This window comes from Melospiza melodia, chromosome 6, assembly GCF_035770615.1.
Source record: "Melospiza melodia melodia isolate bMelMel2 chromosome 6, bMelMel2.pri, whole genome shotgun sequence".
NCBI classification, from domain to species: domain Eukaryota; kingdom Metazoa; phylum Chordata; class Aves; order Passeriformes; family Passerellidae; genus Melospiza; species Melospiza melodia.
The window spans coordinates 46,951,671-46,972,227 of NC_086199.1; the positions used below are offsets into that span (position 1 = coordinate 46,951,671).

Sequence of the window (20,557 nt, forward strand, 5' to 3'; positions counted from 1 at the left end):
TGCAAATCTTAAACTGCATAGTATATATTTAGCAGCCACAGACCCCTTTTTTAGGGTAGGACCACATCCACAATCTCAACAAGAGACTAGGACAAACCTGACAAAACAGTAAGCCTTAAAGATCAAGTCATGGCCACAAAGGCAACAATTGCTCTTTTCTTCAGAGGCATTACAGATGGAGCTGAGCAATCAGAAGCTGTAGAAGTAGTGGATATCACGTAAGTTGGTTTTAGTCATGCCCTTACTCTATAGGTTCACAGGTAATTTTCTGTTTTCATCATGCTGATAGTATCTTCATAAACAGCATGAAAACCCATTGCTTTTTTTTTAAACAGTGTTCAGATTTTTACTCTGCACATTTCTGAATGCCAATTATCATTGGAGCTCATCACAGACCAGTTACAGGCAAGGCTTTTCATTGACATCACTGGAAACATCCATTTCTTGGTGCCCACCAAAGTATGCAATTGCACTGCCTAGCAAGAACATAAATACACCACCACCAAATCTCACACGGATGCCAGACTGACTTCATTTTGCAACTTCTCTCTCCAATTCCAAAGTGTTTTTGTTGTAGCATGGTAGTGACTAAGGCCATTCATGGTGATACTGTTTCCCATTCTTTTTCCTTTCTCTTTGCAAATGTTCCAGTTCAGCCTCATACATCATTTCCTGGACTAAGTATTTCTCTCTTCTCATTCTGTCACACAAGTCTTTGGGTATGTCTGGAATTAGGTAGGCAATGAAAGACTTTATTCCAAAAACAAGATGCTGAAAAGAAAAACAAAAATAATTGCTTAACATATCAATAAGTATTCCTTTGTAGGACTACAGTTTAGAGCCTAAAAGTCTGTGGCAAAACTGGAACTGAGATTCAATTTGTGACTGAAAGGTAACTCCTTTGGTTTTTTCTTAATAAAAACACTCCTATGGGAGTAAATGAGTCATCTGAAAGAAATGGGCAAATGCTGAAGTTTTCTAAGAAGGAAAACAAAGAGTAGAGTTGGTGACTTAAATGAAGATGTGACTACAGGATATGCTAGTTTGATCAACAAATGCCAACACTACCTACAAGCAGTCTTTGTTCAGGGCTTATCAAAGAAATAGGTGATTAGAGTCCTGGGGAGTATGCAATACGTACTTCAAACTTAGTATACATGTTTCAACTTTTATATTAACCTAGAATCATGTATCATCTTCCTGACACACACTCTATCTTGTAATAACCATACCTAATATACACGAAACTTGCATTTCTTCTTTTTCAATAAAATAGGAATGATTGGGCAGGGAACCAACATGATGGATAAGATGACTGTCAAGGAAATATGATTTTAGAGGAGTTCTACAGCAAGTGCATGTTCTGTCAGTTCTGTTTGAAGTAGCTGATAGTCAACAGTTTGGGGAACACAAATTTTTTTCCTCTGTCTTGACTGTAATGAACAAACATGATTAAAATGAACAAAAATTATTAAAATGACAATTTACTTATAGGACAACTATAAAGAATCAACTCAGACCTATAAAAGGTAGAAAGGGCTTGCTCCCTTCCACAACTAACCTCAAATACTATGATGAAGGCCAGCCGTGCTGCCAGGACATGCCAAAACTGCAAAGTGAATTCATACGGAGTCGAACTCCATGGTGGGGCTCTGTAGTCTCTGTACCTGCAGAGCAAAGAGAAACCCAGTGAGTTACTCTGTGCTCTCTTGAGCAACTAAAACTTTTGACATGGCCAAGGGCTCTCTGGTTCATCCCAGATCTGGCTAAAAGGAGAGAAACTGAAGTGAAAGCAGACTTCAAGAGGAGTTAAACTGAAAGGGAGAGCTGTCCAGAATACAGGCTGTTAAATAAAGCTGTTTATGAGACAGTACTTTTTGCTTCCAAAAATCCAGAGCAAACAGTTTCTTCGATTGTTACAAAGCTGGAGTATTAAATGTATTGATTCTAAATTGGTTCTTGTCTTTGCTTACAAGCCTTTGAGAGTCTCCAGACAAAGTTTGCATAAATGAAATATGATCCTAATTTAAACTAATGCTTACTGCAAACCTAAGTCAGAAAACAGAAGTGTGCTCATGTCCTATTTCATTTTTATGCTGTATTTCTTATATTCATCTTGCATAATTGTTTGCAAGAATTGTAATCTCAATCTGGTTTAGAGAGGTAACAAAAATTTTAATTGTGTATTTTAATTTATTGACTTGAGAATGCTTAACAAAATTGAAATGAGGATTTTTACCCTTCTTGGCAGCTGGTAAAACAATTATATTAAATAATTCATAGAGACATGAAAGATAATGGCTTGCAGGAGTCCTACAAAAACTTAAAACACAAATTTCCAGTATGTTAGCAGTGTATCTTACCACACACTCTTTGTACCCAAGGACTCCATGTTGAACAAACATGAACTCCAACGCTTTTAAGGGCAAAAAAGGAATGCCAGCAATTTCAGCACTGTTAATTTACTGTCTGCATGAATGTCCATGCCTGTATTGCAATAAGTGAGAGCAAGGAAACGTACCGACAATATCCTGAGTATCCCATCCCAAGTTCACTCAAATCAAATACTGACAAGCTGCTGTTGACATATCCTTTTAAGCATCTGAAAGAAAAAGCCATATGGGCAGCACTTTCTTCATAAAGTGGTTATACAATAAACATCCTGTATGTAAACATATTCTGCTATCAGATACTGTGAGCATAATACTTTACTTGCTTATCAGGACAAAAGCAATTCTGAAATTCATGCAGAGAAGCAAATTTTACTGGAAAAAAAGGACTAACAACTGTTTCAGCTATAGCACTGTTTACATCTATTTTCAGCACTTCTTATGGTTTTGCTTCTTACCTGCTGGGAGATATATACAAAAATTGTTCCTACAATGCTTTTAACTGTTTTCTAAAATTACTGATCTTTGAAAGATGGATAGAAAGACAGAGAGCAGAATAATTTAACACCCTTGCAGACTTGGCCACCAATAATGCAGCATATACAAAAAATAACAGGTTTTATGAGTTTTCATCAACAGTAACATGAACAGTGTATATATACCAAACACTTACATTAAAGGCAAAAATGTATTACTATTAATTACAGAAATTATATAAATATATTGATTTATGACTGTTGGAGTGAATTTTTGCTGTTGCTTGAAAAGCACACAGACATGAAAGATATCCTGTCTTCTTTAAATGTCTTGTAACAACTAAAGCACATTTGAAAGTCAAAGAAGATATAAGAAGAGATGCATGAGGAATCCTTTTACAATCCTGGATCTTCTGGTTTGCTGTAATACCGCAAACCACTACTGACAAAAGAACTACACAGTTCTCTCTTAAACGGATAGGGTGCATCAAGCACTAACATTTTTCTGATGGTGTCTCTTTTCTTCCTATCCCATCTCATTATTTTGACCCTTGAACTCTCTTTTCCTGTGACAGCTCAGGAAGAGTAAATCACTATTTTTGGGAGCATATATGCGTATTTGGGAATGCACTGGAGAAGACAGCATAGACCTACTGCAGAGAAGAGGAAAAGCTTATCTAGAAAAGATCTGAGAACTGATGCAATGTACAGACTTTTTTGTTTGCATTCAGGAGGGAAGAGATGGTTTTCCACTTCTATACAGAGCTACTCTGCAAACTCTTTGGACTTACTCTTCAGATCTGGGAAGGTTTGCACAGGTGTAAAGAAATATATCTGATACATGTTATCATAGAAATACAGCAGTAAATTGTGTTCCACTCAAAAATACATGTATATATAAAGAATATCCTAATTACTTTTCTTGTCTGTACCCTTGATCTGTACAGGGACCATATTTATATGCATAGACAAAACGTGGAATGTAATCAGAAGTAATGGCAATAACAAAGGCATTGGTGATGACAGCCAGAACTCCAATTCCTTCCAGAATTCCATACCAAATACCTAGAAACAAGAGAAATTTCAACAAAATAGTCAGGTTTTTTATAGTCATATTGAGTCATATCAGTGATAATAAAGTCATTATTAGTCATTCAGTTTTCCTTTCTTGTAGAGAATGAGTTATGAGACAGAAAAACTAATTAGATGAAGCCATGTGCCCACATTGCAGCCACCACCCGTGCCACCCAAATGAAATCTTACAACAGGGTACACCCTGCTGAGAAGATAAGCCAAGCAACAAAGCCATAACAAGTTGTTATGAAGGCCAAATAGGAAGTTATGGAAAGAGATTTCTTATTTAATTAAATTTTAAATTAAAAGTTAATTCAGTCCTTTTATTTAACTTCTAAATTCAATTTATTTTAGACCTGGAGTTCCACAAATCAGAAGCCTGAAATAATTTTAGCCTGTTTCCAATATTCAAATTACAATAATTCCTTATTGTAAATGGGAAACAAACTTGAGGAATCCTCTATGCAAATCAACCAACTATTTCTTTGTTGCCAAAAAGGAAAGCTGTCACTGAAATCTGTTGGTTATGTCACCATCCTGACACATGAAATACTTCAGGGGTGGAGCTGTTCTCAAGAGGAAAACCCAAAGAGATGGTAGCTGGCAGTGGCAGTCACTGGGTTTTCTCACCTATATCTGTTGCTCTTGCAGGCATGGGTCTTCGCCACTGAGTGACAAACTTGTATGCATCTAATCTGATTTCTATGATGTTGTTGAGCAGTGCCAGGAGAGGTGCTAGGGGGAAGGCAGCCACAAAGATGGTGGTAAAGCCAAACTGTAAAACTAGACAGGCATTTCCGTGGTTAGAAATTGGAAATTCAAAAAAATCTTATAACGTGCAACATAGTTCTACCTTCTGAAGAAAACCAACACCTCCCAGATTTGCTCACCCATCTCTAAATATTCGTCCATTAAACCATGGAGATTCATAGGTTGCAGATTCCAGTCTTTTTCCCATTGAGGTAGAGAAATTTTATTCTCCATTGATTGCCCTCTTCTCTTCATTTTGCGTCGTGACCACCAATTCTGTAATAAACTTTATTAGATAAAGAGAGTATTAATGACTGTATCTGCTCACAGATCTAAAATATGTTCTTGTACTGTTCTGAAATAAACAGCCCTGTTTTGAACAGCATCTGAATGATTACTTAAATATTTTATGGAAAATTTTACAATATCCTCTTAGATATAATGCAAAAAACTTACAGAAGATCTCATAATTCTGCATTATTATTTTAATTGTCTTTAATGTAGCATGTTTTGCATTGTATAAATAAGCTTTTCAGAATATGGAACATGCTTGCATGGACTTTTTTTATTTTGGTAGGATTTACCTGAATGACTAAATAAAAAAAAAAAATTAAAAAATCATGCATAGCAAGAGCACTAAAAAATAAATAATGATTTATTTTAATCCTGTAAAAGACAAACCACGTCAGTGGAACCCAGCAAAAATACCATAGTAAAACACACTGAATAGTAGAATACATATATTTTTGAACAAACGTAAAGGTCTGGATGTTCTACAGAATACTTCTCTTTATAAAGCAGGAAAAAGCATTTAAAGAGGTGTTGCTGTATGTGAAAATATTTAAGACTATTCTTCATAAAGCTGTGCAAAATCTTTTCACAAAGTAGTCATAAATATTATGGAGATAGTAGGCTCATGAATTAAAATGTTATTTAAATGAAAAATATTATCTAGTACTGACACATGGGCTAACTAAAGGCTTCTATTTGTTTCTAGATAATATGGAAGAGAGACTAAGGATGGGAAATAACTTTCTTGTAAGTGTTTTCATAAAAAGGCTGCTCTTTTTTCTCTCAAGCTAATTTAGTGTTTGGCTCTTGATCCCTCTCGTTACTGAAAGAGCAGTTTTTGTTTGCTTGAAAGATAAACAGTTGCCTATGTTGCAAACAATGGTTTTGTCAAAACAAAACATTTATTTCCGTAACAGAACATAAGCATGTTCTAAAATAAATTTTAGACAAGGTTAACATCCTGCTTGGCTGAGAAGACAGGAAGCCTGGCAGTTAAAGTAGGTTTCTTAATTTCAAAAATCCTCATTCCACAACATGGAGTACACTGTCCTTCATGTGCAGAACAATTGCAAATTTCACGTTGTGAGCAAAATCCTTTCTAACACATTTTCAAGGTTGAGACTTTAATTTGATCAATATTTGATGATCAACATTATACAGGAAACATATTCTTACCGTTTCAAGAGAAGTGTAAGACTCTTAGCTCATTAGTCATTTCAGAGGCTGAACATCTCTGTATTATGGAAAATGAAATCCTAATAAACAACTGAGATTCTTAATATACCCTGAGAATCTTTATCTCAGAGTGGAAGACAATGCTTTCCTTGGGAATAAAGTGACAATATCTGAGGTGGAATGAGTGAAAACATTCTCCAAACATAAAACCACTTCTCCCCAGCACTGAATCAGGCTAACATGGATTTACTGTTTTTAAAATGAACTTTAGCATCTGAACTTACGGGTAGCCTAGTTCCATGAAGTTGTTCCACATTTGTTTTAAAACCATAATAACTCCCATTTGTAAGCACAGATCTATCAAGCAGCCACTAGGATGACACTGAAATAAAGTGGAAGAGATCAACAGCCAAAATCAGAGAATTCATTTATTTTTATTTGTTCAGAGTGTAAATAAAAAATATTAAGTATGTGTGTTTAAAAACATTATTTGCCATCTGCAGAAATATTAAAAGAAATGTTAATAAAATAAAAATTAACAGACTTCAGCTGAACAACCTTCAGACATATTGTCAGATATTAGATCATATTGGCTAATTTAAAGGTATGTGTGCTAGATTTATGATAAATGATAGAGACTCTTTCACTTAGACCAATAAGTACTTACTCATTTCAAAAAAATGGAGCAATATTTCATCTGCAATAATCTAATTCTAAAGAAAGACTTCATTAGCAGAATTTCTGGTACTGGTATGTTATCTATATATATCTATGCTTGTGTGTGTACTGCCATGTTTAAATGTTAAGTAATTACAGAACTATTTTTCAATTAATTGACTACAAAGTTATAATATTTTACTCTTTGGCTACCAAGCTGCAGTAGAAGTAGTTTGATTTTCAGAGAAAAGAAGAAACTTAAGCATGCTGGTAAGTTGCAATTCTAACAGTCTAGTTAAATTTTGAAAATACTATTCATCTTCCTCTAGAACTCTATAAAATTATAGATTATTTTGGGTTGGAAAGGATCCCTTAAGGTGATCTAGTCCAAACTTCTGCAGTAAGTGTGGCCATTTTCAACTAAAGGAGTCCCATCCAACCTGACTTTGAATGTTTTCAGGGATAAGACATCCATCACCCCTCTAGATAACCTGTCCCAGTGTTTCATCATCATCTTCATCATCATATTTTAAAAACCTTTCCTTACACCTAGTCTAAACCTAGCCTCTCTTAGTTTAAAATCATTAATCCTTGCCCTGTCTCAACAGCCCCTACTAAAAATTTGTCACCTTCTTTCCTTGAAGCACCTTTAAGTAATGAAAGGCAGTAGTAATGTCTCCTTGGAGCATTCTCTGCTCCAAGCTGAGTATCTCCAACTCAGCCTGCCTTCATAGGAGAGCTGCTCCAGCCCTCTGATTCGTTTTGTGGCCCCATCTCTGGGCCCATTCCAATAGATCCATTTTTTTTTTCTGTGCTGAGAGAAATTAAGCAAGTTGATTAAAAAGCTGATGGCTTTATATTTATGTCCTCTATCCAAAAATCCCAAATACCAGGAGATTCCAATCTCACAGGAGTCACAGTGCATGTGAGGTAAGGATCTATTACTGATGGCTTTTCCCTAAGACAGACAGAAAGAACTCATGTGCCTTAGGCACAGTCACTCAGCACACTGGAGAACACAGAAGGAAAAATCCATCACCTGGATCCTATTCTTTGCTATAAACTAGAGTTTAATATTTGCTGTGCTTGGAATAATAAAATCTTTAAACTGGGCTTCAGCCACCGCCTTTTTACTCATGGAAATATCACAGGAGCAGAAAACAAGATTGTTTACCTCTTCCAGCCTCCATCTGTTAAAAAGCTTGTTGTACTTTCCTGGGCGGCCTGCAAATCTGGAAAATAAGATTTCTGTTTCTCAGTGGACATTCCAGAAACACCCTGTATCAGTAGTTGTTTCACAACATCCACTGAATTCAGGAAATACCAACAGAATAAATCACACAGGCTTAAATCTGGTGTAGGATATGGAAGTTTCAGAATGCAAACAAAGACTATCATTTTGCAAACGATCCTAAACTTTTATTATGTCCTGAATAAAAATCCTAGCTTCAGAGATTTTAGATGTTAGCTATTCAAACTCTAATCTACTTCTAAGAAGTCAAGCCAGCCACTACAACTAATGGGAACTAACTGCAGCACAGGGATCTGCTTGCCCACATGAAGTGTACACTTGATTTGTAAAGCAAATGCCAGCTCTTGATGACCTCAATGAAATTTATAAAAGAGAGAAAGAAACCCATGCCTGGTCCTGTTAGGTACAGGAGAGAGCAATACAGACAGAAATTTTGGTATTGTATGGTGAATACCCCACTGAATGCAACAAACAGATTCTCACCAACAGTCTTTACTAGGCTTTTTTTGTTTCTTTGCTTTTTGTTTTTGTTAGTTTTTTTCCAAACAATCCTGAACTGAAATTATACTGTAAAACTTCATAGAAGATACCCTGAAATGTTCTGTAGGTTGTGCAGGAATGGTATGTGTGATCATTACAAAATTGAACTGAAAATGAAGCAAGGTTACATCTGTGCTGTATCTCATGCTCTAACCTAAAGATACACATAAAAATTAGAGCCAGAATTTTTGCTTCCTGATCTTGTATAACTTTTGCCAGACAATATTTAATATTTACAGAAATGCATTTTTGGAAATGTAACTCAAGCAGAATAAACAAGAAAATATTAATCAACCCTATTAACGCAGGGCTAAATACAGATCCACATCTAGGAAGTGACTGCATTTTCAAAAGTTCTGCCTTCTTATTTAGTAAGAAAGTAATGTACATTCCAATAAAAAGTAGAATTTTTACTCTCCAGTTTCATGAATAAACATTACAATGGTCCAACCCTTCTATACATTTAGAAATAGTGGTTTAATTATGCCCAGAAACCAACTCATACCTAAACCTTACAGTTCATACTGTCCCTGTATTTTCTTCAAATCTATAAAATTATTGAAGATTTTGAGTTCTGTGCAAGTTTTCTTTTAAGTGCAATTGGCAAACATAACTTACCTGCCAAGAAAAAAGGCGATGTAGAAGATGGAGCTGTTCAAGTTGACAAACTGGAAGAGGAACATTTTCAAAGCAAAGCTGTTTTCCCACTCAGATTCTGTTCTAGGGTGCTCTTCAGAAAGACACAACATACATTATAAAAACAAAAATGAAACTGAGTTATGCATAAGTTTGCTCACAAATCAATCAATATTAACAAAATAAGTGATGGTTTTAAATCATGGTGCCCCATCATGTTGCCATTGATTTCTTTTCATTGCCCCAGCTTAGACTACGTTGTTTCTATGTGGAAGCAGAAGATAGGAACCCCTTGGTCATAATCATAAACCCCTAGCATAAATTAAAATACTATGGGAGGATACCTGTTTCACTTCCATGAAAAAAACTGGAAACCAGTGTGAATTTTTTATCTTAAGATTAAAGATATCTTGAGTCAAAGAAAAAAACTCATCACAAAAATTCCCCACAAAACCCAAACAAACTCCAAAACAAACAAAACCCAAACCAACACAACCCCCCCCCAAAAACTTGAAAGCACTTGGAATCAGTAGAGCTGCCCAGGGAGCAGAGGTGAAAGAGTCACCTAAAAGCTAGCTGATTTCTCATCCAAGCTCCTCATCCTCTAAATCCTTCTGTAAAACCTTTACTTCATCCTTAGGAGTTCCCTTCCATAAAGCTTGAGGAGTGCCAAACAATTTATAATTCAGCAAGGAAAGGACAGAGGCTCTCTCTTGGCTTCTTTTGGAAAGAAATGTAGAAACGTGTAGTAGGGCTACAAGTGCTCTGTGTGGGTCTGCACTGCCTTGGATATCTTTCCTTAAGATTATTTATGTCTGAATTAGAATTTGGTCATAATGTTTACAAATTAATTTTTACAAAATCCATCTTCGATAGACATATCAAAGTTGGAATATAGTACATTGGTAAAAATTTTAAAGCACATGAGTCGTAAAAGCATATGAGTTGTAAGTTAAAACTTCCTGGATTTGTCAGTTAAAATTTGTTCTACTTAACTACCCTGGTCTACTGATGACTAAATTTGGATAGAAATATACAGGATACTACTAGCTTTATATAGAGACAGTCATCTCCAGAAGGGTGTGCTTTTCTGATGTAAAACACTTAGCAAGAAGAATGAGTGACCTATCTGAAACACCTAATGCTCCTTTATATTTCATTCAAGAAATCTTTCTTGAAAAAAATTCTTTCATGTATTTTGGGAAAAAAAACTGCTTAAACACTTAAACAATTATTTTCTTTCCCATTCTGTGACCTGTAACAATACAAAATACTTTAAAAGGAATAGAAATATTTTTGATATGAAAGAATACTTTAAAATATTTTAAGAATTCAAGTAAGTTGGCGATAAATTCTGAATTTTTCTAGCCTGTTCTACTGCCTCTTAGGTGAAGCACTATAAAGCTTTGAGCACCTCGTTTAATACTTTAACCAAAAGAGGGAGCTGTGGAATTTAAGAGCCAGCTGGCATTTAACCAAGACAAAATTACTTGCATATTTTGACATGAGCTAAAAGTGAGCATGTAAAATGAAACACTAAATAGTAACACGTTGACACAGCCAGAGATCTTAAATTCTATCTTTGTTTTCTTGTTTTCTATAAGCTAGAAAGCTTTATGTCTGTGATTGAATCATGACTATAGGCTTCAGTATAAAATTTTAATGCTACCTAATTGGAGCTACTATAAAATTCATGACTCAACATTTTTATCTGGGACAACTTAATTTTATCTTAACCCATTTTTTTCCATCTGAAAGATCAAATTAAAACTTAATAAAAAATAAACCAAGAACTTGGGGATAATAGAAAAAACTCTTCAGCATGCTAAGAAAGAATAAGTTTTGACTTTTGCTTCAAAATAAGATTACTATTTTTCAATGTATACCACAAAACATTAAAAGTAGAAGAACAAATTCCTTAGTTTTATTTTTTTTTCTCACTGAAATACTAATGTATTTTCTTTCTGTGATATTTCTCACTTGCTTAGGGAAATGCCAAAAATGTACTTCACAGATCAAGTTTTCAAAACACTTCTTTAAAGTCAAATAAAGAAGTATACTATAAAGGTATATGCCACAGCCATCAAGAACCACACCATTAGTAAAGACCTACATACCTAAATCTGTCAGGAGATAGGCAACTTTTTCATACACCTAAAAAAAGAAATTAAATGGTGTAAGTACAGGACATCCTGGCTGTAGTGATGATAAATCCACACTGAAAACAAGCATCAAAGCATGGTATTCTCTTGCTCTATGGCATCAAGGTAACATAATTCCGTTTTCCTTTGCTGAGGATATCAGCCTTGTACCGAAAACTTTTCTCTCTATATATTGACCATCTCAAGTTTTTACTTTAAATGTCATTTAGCCCCAGGCAGTTGCCGACTCCAAAATACGTTTCCGACAGTACACTACAAATAGCAAGTTATTTTGGATAGCTTTGCTTGTTCACTTGAATATACATTTTATGATGTGGAGCAATCATACATAATAACACAAATAACTAGAGGACTCTGATCGGAAGAAGTATTTCTTATTGCAGCGAGTGCAATTCCTTAAGAGACCTAAAAGCCAGTGTTTGCTGGGTTATTATTCCTTTTTATCTGTTTGTACTTGCATGGGAACAGAAAGATGATGAATAATAAAGCAGCTGAAATAACAGAGTTTCTCTCCGTGTAATGCTATAAGAGCAAATTATTAAACCTGTGCTATTACATGACAGAAAAAACCTAATACCAAAATCACATATCACAGTGATTCCAGGACTGTGCAACACTGATATCACAGCTGCATTTTAATAAGAAGTCATTAATCAAAAACAACCTAGAAACCAAATTCTCAGTCAAGAAAATAATGTAGTTCAAATTAGAACTACATCTTAAATTAGAGATCTACTGCAAAAGTTTAATATTAAAAAAATACAAATGTAAAAAGTAGCAATCTATACCCTTGTAACTTGGTGACATAAGTGAAGATGTGCAGCGACAAATCAAGGAGGATTTAGATAAAAACATTAACAAACATTGTATCAGAGGAGGAAAATCCACTGCAATACTAGCTTCAGATGCTACTACCTTAAAAAGCATGAACATGCATATATCTAACACATGGGTAACTCAGTAAGCTTTTAAAAATTAGTCTTTTAAATTAATTGTTGTTTTAAAAGAACAGAAGACTTACAACATTGAGTGACATGATGATCATAAAATTGATACAGACTCCAGTGCCAGATGTTGCAAACTGCCAATACTTCTTGATGAAATACCACTTGAAAGAAGCAAACTGCTCCATGGCTACCAGTCGATACACCACAACTGCAAACACTGCAGTAAGGACCAGTGAAATCTACAGATATGTATTTATGAGCAGAGGTATTAGAACAAAAGGAATCACATCTGAAATTATATCCGCTGAAATAATAAAACAAGTGTTTTAAAGACTAATATTTGTTTTGGAGAGCAGAATTTGAGAGAACAAAAAACTAAGATGAGTTACAGCATTTCTTTACTGTTCTTTTCCAATATAATTATACTCCATCTTGGGAAACAAAGCAGTAAGACAGACAAGCAGTTTTGCCTATGTTACGTAAATCCACTAATCTTAATGAATGCACTCATGCTGAGTTACTATTTACATCACAGTAAGATGAATTACAATCCAACAGTTCTAATATTATGAAACATCACCATGAAGAATATTCCTGAGACAGACACCATCAGTCGACTGAGCTTATCAGGGAAAGGCTGAAAAGGTTCGGGTTTTCCTGTGATGGGATTTACTCTTTCCACTTGGGAATATTTAGCTTCAAACTGGGGACGCAGCTCTTCCTGGAATGACAGGGTGGATTCCATTTGTTGTATTACTAATTTCTTTCAAGGATCAGACATACATGTAGAACATTATACTGATAAGGATCATTTTTCATAATGCTGCAACTCAAATACCTAAATAATTTGCTCTTTTGAAAATCCAAAGAACAGAAACCACAGGAGCCTTCCCCACTATGTGAGGTGTTAAAAAGAATCATGGGTCATATTGCTGACTTACACACTAGATTTTCTGCAAAAATTGGTAACAAAACTATAAATTAGGGCCACTTAGAATGGTATTGTTTGTGTTATGAGAGCATTTATTAAAAATAGCCACCAGCTTCTATCTACCCATCCACAGAAAGCTGCAAAACAAGTGAAGTCTATAGACTTAAACTGCAATTAAATCACCATCATACAGGTAAACTACAGCTATGCTGACTAGTAATTTATAGAATAAAATAAATTATTAATTATTGCTGATGCCGATAACAGAATGTTCAAGGATAGGCTATGCCTCTCCAAGGATACTAAATCTAGTTTCTGTCTTGTTGCTTGTCTTGGTCTTATTTTTATGCAGGATCAAGAATTTCCAGAACAAGAACCATGGAACTGAAAGGCATCTGTACTGACATCAGAAGCAGCTACTGTCCTTTGTATTTGTACAGTATTACAAATACAAATACAGGAAGTATTTGCACTCAGTTTTTCCAAGGACACTTTTAATAAATGTACAATTATATTTGGAATTATAACATTAGTTGCAAAAAGCAAAGTATCCTTGTACAATCTCAAGCATACCTTTGTATTCTGCAACTAGTGCTATAAATACAAATATGATCTGAATGACAAACTCAGATGACTAACATACAATATGGATTGATACTGAGACTTTAACCATGCTGATAGCATGGTTTACATGTAAACTTCTATTTCTCCTTACCTCTTCATCTTCCCAGTCTATGAGGTCCCAATCATAAGTCAATACAGCTCTCCGTCTTTTCCAAAACTCCAGAAAGACTGTTGCTGTGGAAAACAACTGTACTTTAGCTACAGGAGGGGAAAGGGCCATGCACATCTTAAGAAAATCAGCAATGTAACATATCATTAGCCACTTTCTGACAGTTTCCCTCATAGAATCTGAAAACTCTAAGTAGCTTCAGGATAATCCCTGTGAAATTTAAAACAGTACTTAACAATGTTTATCTAAGAAACATTTTTGCTGTCTGCAGTAGCTGTACAGAAATAGGCACCTGACAATATGAGACACTGTCATCCCTTTAAATTCATCATTTTTCTTTTCATTTTATTCAACACGTAGAATCTTCTCTTGAAGAAACAAGGAAACACATACACAATGATATCTATTAATAAGGAGCCAAGAGCTATCTCCTTCTATTCAGTTCAAATAAGAACCTCACTTCTTTCCCAGCTATACCAGAACTGCATATATACTGTATATAATACTGTATATACAGTATTATACTGTAGCAGTCTTGCTACTAGAATAATTCTTTAGATAATTATTTCTAATAATTCTTAGATATGAGACCATAATCAGATTTTCCATACACTTAGGGGTTTGGATAAGATAATTACACCTAATAATTAACTCCAAATTTCCAAAACACTGTTGTCTGCCACTGAGGAGAGGTAACCTTGCTTAGGGTGTGACTCCTGAAAAAACTCAGAATTGTCCAACTGTTCTTTGAAAAACAATGAATTCAAATAGGAAGTAGGAAAATTTGCTTCCTTCTAGAAAGCCAACTGCTCAAAAGAAGGATTTCTAACTCAAAATAAACAGGAGGGTCACATATTCCTACCTTTATCTATATTTCTGTACTATGCTTAATATCTTTTTGGGTTTCTAGACATACTTGATACATAATTAGTTATCATAATTAGTTATATATTATACCAATATCTACATAATTGTGTATAATTTATATAATATATACTCTTCACATTGCTCTTAACAGTGTTGCATACAAAGAAGCTAAGCTGGGAATAACACACACTCAATAAAAAAACCCAAATGAACAAGTTAATAGAACCAGCCCTTATTCTCTCTGGCCCCTGCCCGAAACAAAACGAACAAAAAATCTAAAATAAAATTTAAAAAAAAAGAAAAACAACAAAACACAAACCCTCTAAAAAAATCACTCATGGGAAAAAGCATAAGAAAGTAGGCGAGGCTTGCAGACAAAAGAAATAAGCTACTTTTTTCAGGTATAAATCTCCTTCATTCAGGTGGTGAAATACCCACATACATGGACAGCCAAATAATTAATGATGCTGAAGAATAACTAATGATAGAATTTACTGTGCTGTCATATGAGAGCTCATGTGTGGGAGTTAAAAAGTGGATCATCCCAATCTGCTTCATAAATAGAAAAAGTACCCCTCACCAAAACCTCACTGAACAACATATGCTGAACAGCAGACCTACCACAATCATGTGACTTCAAGGTGAGGTTTTCTCATCCTTCTCAATCTAACATTTGAAAAATTAACGCTTAATACACAGTTTCCAGTTTTGTACTGCAAAACAACTTTGCACACAAATTCAGCCTCATTCATAACCTCTGGACTGATTTAGTTTTCAATTTGCTCCTGGCAGCGTTCACATGACACTCACTGCTCAAGGCCACAAAATATTATCCATCAACTTTCCACATTAATTGTAAAAATTCTAATTCTTCACAAGGCAGCAGAAATCTTTGGCATGCTCTTAGAATTGCTATCTGCCCAGAAAACATTGCCTTGAGAACACCATCCATATATGTTTCATGACCTCACTCCATAGCAACATGGATTTGAATTATCAATGTGGTTTTGATTTACTCCCCTCTGAGTATGAGGTCTGTTTATAGAAACATGGCATTTTCTTACAAAATGAAGCTTTTGTTCCAGAATCATGAAATGTGAAATGGGTAAGATAGGAAGGGAGTGGATCATCTGGTCTAACCTCCCTGCTCAAGGAGGGTCATCCAAGAGCATATGGCACATGCCTGCCATATGCTGACTGAGATATTCAAGAACAGGCAGGTCTTGAATATCTTCAATGCGGGAGGCTCCACAGCCTCTCTGAGCAGCCTCTTTCAGAGCAAGCAGGAGAGAAGTCCTTCCTCACATTCAGGTGAAAATTACTGTGCATTAATTTCTGCTCATTGCATCTTGTCCTATTGTTTGGCACTAAGCAGACTCTTAACACCCTCCCTTTCAGATACCCAGATATATTGATGAGATCCCCTCTGTCATCTCTCCTCAAGGATGAACAGGCCCAGCTCCCTCAGCCTTTCAACAACTCCAGGAGCTCCTTGTCTTTCTTGACATGAGGAGCCCAGAGCAGGACAGAGCTCCAGATGAGCCTCACCAGGCACTCCAGATGTGCCTCACCAGGCACTCACTTCCAATGTGCCTCAAGAGGGCTGAGCAGAGGGGCAGGATCACCCACCTCAACCTGCTGTTCTCCCTAATGCACCCCAGGACCCCACTGGCCTCACTGCCCACAGGGCATGCTGCTGGCCCACGGACAATTTATCATCCACCTGCTCCTTTTCCACACAGCTGCTGCCCAGCAGGTCAGCCTGTACTGGTGCATGGGCTTGTTCCTCCCCAGGTGCAAGACCCTGCATTTCCCTCTGTTGAATTTGACACAGTTCTCTGTCCATCTCTCCAGCCTGTTGAGGTCCCTCTGAAGGGATGCACAGCACTCTGGGGCCATTTCTCCCATCTTTGTGTCATCAGCAAACATGCTGAGGGGGCATCTGCGCCTTGGTCCAAGTCATTGATGAGTAAGTTACACAATACTGGGACCAGTATTGAACCTTGGGGTACACCAGCAGTGACAGGCCTACAGCCAGACCCTCTGCCAACGATTGCAGTTCTCTGGGATTGAGGTGAGGCTGATTGTTAAGCAGTTTCCTGGGTCCTCCTTCTTTCACTTGAAGATTCGGATGACATTTGCTTCCTTTCAGCATTTGGGAACCTGTCCTGATCACCAAGACCTTTCAAAGACGTTTGCAAACAGCCTAGCTTTGGTGTCTGCCAACACTTTCAGCACCCATGGATGCATCTTGTCAAGGCCCATGTACTTGTGGATGTCAAGTTTGTCTAAGGGTTCTCTCACCCAGTCATGCTTGAGCAAGGAACCCGACGTTCTTTTACCCTGGGCAGCTGGGACAGAGATTCCTGGGGCTGGTCATGTCAGGGAAGACCAATGCAAAGAAGATGCTCAGTAGCTCTGCCTCTTCTGTGTCTTCAGCTACAAGGGCCTCCCTCCACTTAGTAATGGGCCACGTGATCCTTAGTTTTCCTTTTGTTATGGATAAGCCTTTGTATAAGCCTTTCTTGCAGCCCTTCACATCCTTGTCCAGATTTAATTCCAGATGGGCCTTGGCCTTCCTTGTTTCAATTCTACTTCCTCTGATCACTCTCTATATGCATGCCAAGTGACCTGACCCTGCTTCAATCTCCTGTATTGGTATTTCCTGCTCATGCTTGACAGGAATTCTTCATTCATTCACACAGGTCTTTTGACTGCTTTGCCTGATTCCTTTCTCAATGGAATTCATCATTCTTGAGCCTGGAGAAAGTGGTCCTTGAACATCAACCAGCCCTCTTAGACCCCTCTTCCCTGCAGAGCCAATGCCCAGGGGATTTTTCCAAGAGATCCCTAAAGAGGGTAATGTGATCTCACCTGAATACCATGGTTGCAATTTTACTTGCTGCCTTGTGTCCTCTTTATCCAGTACTGACCTCCACAATCACATGATCCCTGCAGCCAAGGTGGCTCCCAACCTTCACACTTCCAACCAGACTTCCCTGTTTCTTAGTATGAGGTCAAGCACATGCCACTCCTTGGGGAATCCTCTACTACCTGTTTCAGAAAGTTGTAATTAATGCTTTCCAGGAGTGTCTTGGACTGTTTGTGCTGTGTTGCTTCTCCAGCAGATGTCAAGGTAGGTAAAGTCCCTCACAAGAACCAGTGCTGTGACTTTGAGGCTGCTTCAAGCTCTCTACAGAAAACCTCATCCACTTTTTATTCCTGATCAGCTGGCCTGTAGCAAACACCCACAACAGTGTCACCCTTACGAGTAATCCCCTTTTTCCTGACTCATAAGTTCTCGACTTACTCCTACCCCAAGTCAGAGCTGAATACATTCCAAGTCTTGCCTCACACAGGACAACTCTGTCGCCATGTCCTTCCTGGTCCTGTCTATCCTAAGCAATGTGTAGCCCTCCATGACAACATTCCAGCCACGTGAGCTATCCTACAACATCCCCACCAGTACATTGAGATCAATATTGCAATTGATATTGATCAAGATGAGATCAATTTTATTGATCATCAATATTAATTTAGGTGATTCTTATGTCATTAACACTTAGGGACATAATGTTTCCAGCATCAACATGTGATAAATCAGTGAGATTTCTATTGCATAACACTAACTTATTTTACCAACTTATTTGGGTCTTCAGTGAGTAACTTGGTTTGGTTAAATAAAACTATTTTAAAAAGTGAATTTCTTGCAGGTTCTCTATAAAATAAACTTTGAACCCAACACCCTGCAACTCTCCTGTGGAATGACTCATTTTTCTGCATTGTAAGACTGCAATGGAACAGAAGCAATACTGAGGCTGAAGAAGTAAAAGAAACAAGTAAAGGAAATAGCTCTGTTACAAAAAAACCATCAGTTTCCAGTGCAACTAACTTCACAGAGATTTGTTCTTCATATGACTACCACAGTAAGTCCTCCGACCACAAGTCATGCTCTACCAGCAGCTGCCAATGTCAAAGAGAATGTAGTGAAAAGAACAGAAATTATCAGCAAAGCAAAAAGCAGATCCCTTAGGCCCTCTGATGGCACCACCTTCTCTTCAAATGTGTCGAAAAAATGGAATAACTCAGCTACAAATATCCACAGAATGTCTTTAGCAACATTTGGAATAACAGGTGACTTTTCTGAAGTGAACAAAAGTGCTGAGCTACATCTCCTTCCACAGTGACACCAAGGTATTTCACAGTCATCCACACCATCCCTGGGACTTTAGTGCTTCCAGTGATAACTCTTCAGTCAAACCCACCATGTTATTCCCCCATCAGTATCATTCTCACATCACCCATGGTGAAGCAGGACAATCCTACCTCAAATTTCAACTCTATTCAGCAGACAACAAAGATAAATCATAATTCCAGCAACCCTCCTACTGCATCACCAAAAGATGCCGATGAAGGTAAGGATCTAACTAAAATTCAAGTGGTTTAATGAAATTATAATGCTGATATAAAACCTTTTTTTAAATCAAACTGGAGGCTTTATAAGACATGTGAACTTACAATTTATCTAGTACAGACTAAAACTGAAGCTCACCCAAAATAAAACATGTACTTTCAAATTATTTATACTTTAATTAATTATTTAATGCTTCCAGAGTGGGAGAACCTAGTGAAAATAGGTATTGTCTATTTTCACTGGAATGGATCTTCAAAGCAGACGTGTATAAATTAGATGTAAAATATACAGCACATCAGCTTATTAAAGTTCAGAAATTTTTGTGACCAAAGATGACTTCTTATAAACAAAGTTCCAAAGGAATTACTCATTGTGCGTTTAATTACCAAGTTAAGTATGCGTGGGAAAACAATGGAACATAAAATTGTCATTGCACTTTTCTGCTATTCTGAATCAGATCTTCAGAAAAAGAAAATATTAGAAAGGCACAGTAATTTTTTGCATTAATTAGCTTTCAAGCTTTTAACACAGGACTGAAAGTACAGTTTGTACTAAGAACTGAAGGATCATCAGACTTTCATGTTTCCCATCATAGTTAATATATAGCTAATAATTAAAAGGCACCTGATTTTTAGCTAACATCAATTGAAAAGGAATGAGAGTTGGAGAGCGCGTTCACTTGCAAGAAAAACTGAGTATCTTGAAGAAAGGTTTTATGAAATTTGAAGGAAAATCTTGAAGAAATGCATTTATTCTGCTAATTAAACAGGTGCATGAAGCATTACTGAATTTTTAACTTTGCACACATAGAAACTGAAATTCAGAGGCTGCAATTTTAACTGCTGTCTTAAATGCTTACAAATAATTGCATTCAAAGAATGATTACTGGTTTTTTGTTTAATTAAAAAATAGTTGTGATTCCGTAATTAATCCTGAAACCTTTGTATTTGATTAAAAACTCATTTAGCGGCTTTTTTATTTTTCCTAAATCCCCTTTATTCCTCCAAACTTCAAGGATGGAGATGTCTGTTTTCATTTACAAAGGCAGACAGTTTCTGCAGATAGGCTGGTTTACTTATAGCTTGCAAAGTGTTTCAGACCCTTGTTGAAAGTCTCACTCACTGGTTTTATAGATTTATTATTCCCATTCAGCTCTTTAATCTTTGCTTCTTTTTCTCACAGACAAAAACAACAAAGAAGAAATAATAGCTGGCATCTCTGCAGGAGCATTTTGGGATCTGTATTAATTGGCCTGGTTGGA

General features: G+C 36.5%; 1 protein-coding gene across 4 annotated transcripts in view; it reads right to left on the reverse strand.

Moving 5' to 3' along the window:
• The window catches only part of ANO3 (anoctamin 3), a 108,046-nt gene continuing 87,489 nt past the window's right edge, over positions 1-20,557 (reverse strand). For all 4 annotated transcript variants that reach the window (XM_063160525.1, XM_063160528.1, XM_063160527.1 and 1 more), the window contains 13 exons: positions 13,998-14,080; positions 12,932-13,072; positions 12,426-12,590; positions 11,360-11,396; positions 9,225-9,336; positions 7,989-8,046; positions 6,442-6,539; positions 4,831-4,976; positions 4,571-4,723; positions 3,784-3,931; positions 2,522-2,602; positions 1,562-1,667; positions 1-771 (listed from right to left, as the gene is read on the reverse strand). In XM_063160525.1, coding sequence (XP_063016595.1) covers positions 589-771; positions 1,562-1,667; positions 2,522-2,602; positions 3,784-3,931; positions 4,571-4,723; positions 4,831-4,976; positions 6,442-6,539; positions 7,989-8,046; positions 9,225-9,336; positions 11,360-11,396; positions 12,426-12,590; positions 12,932-13,072; positions 13,998-14,080 — 1,511 coding nt within the window. In that variant the 3' untranslated portion in view covers positions 1-588. The remainder of the gene's footprint in view (positions 772-1,561; positions 1,668-2,521; positions 2,603-3,783; positions 3,932-4,570; positions 4,724-4,830; positions 4,977-6,441; positions 6,540-7,988; positions 8,047-9,224; positions 9,337-11,359; positions 11,397-12,425; positions 12,591-12,931; positions 13,073-13,997; positions 14,081-20,557) is intronic.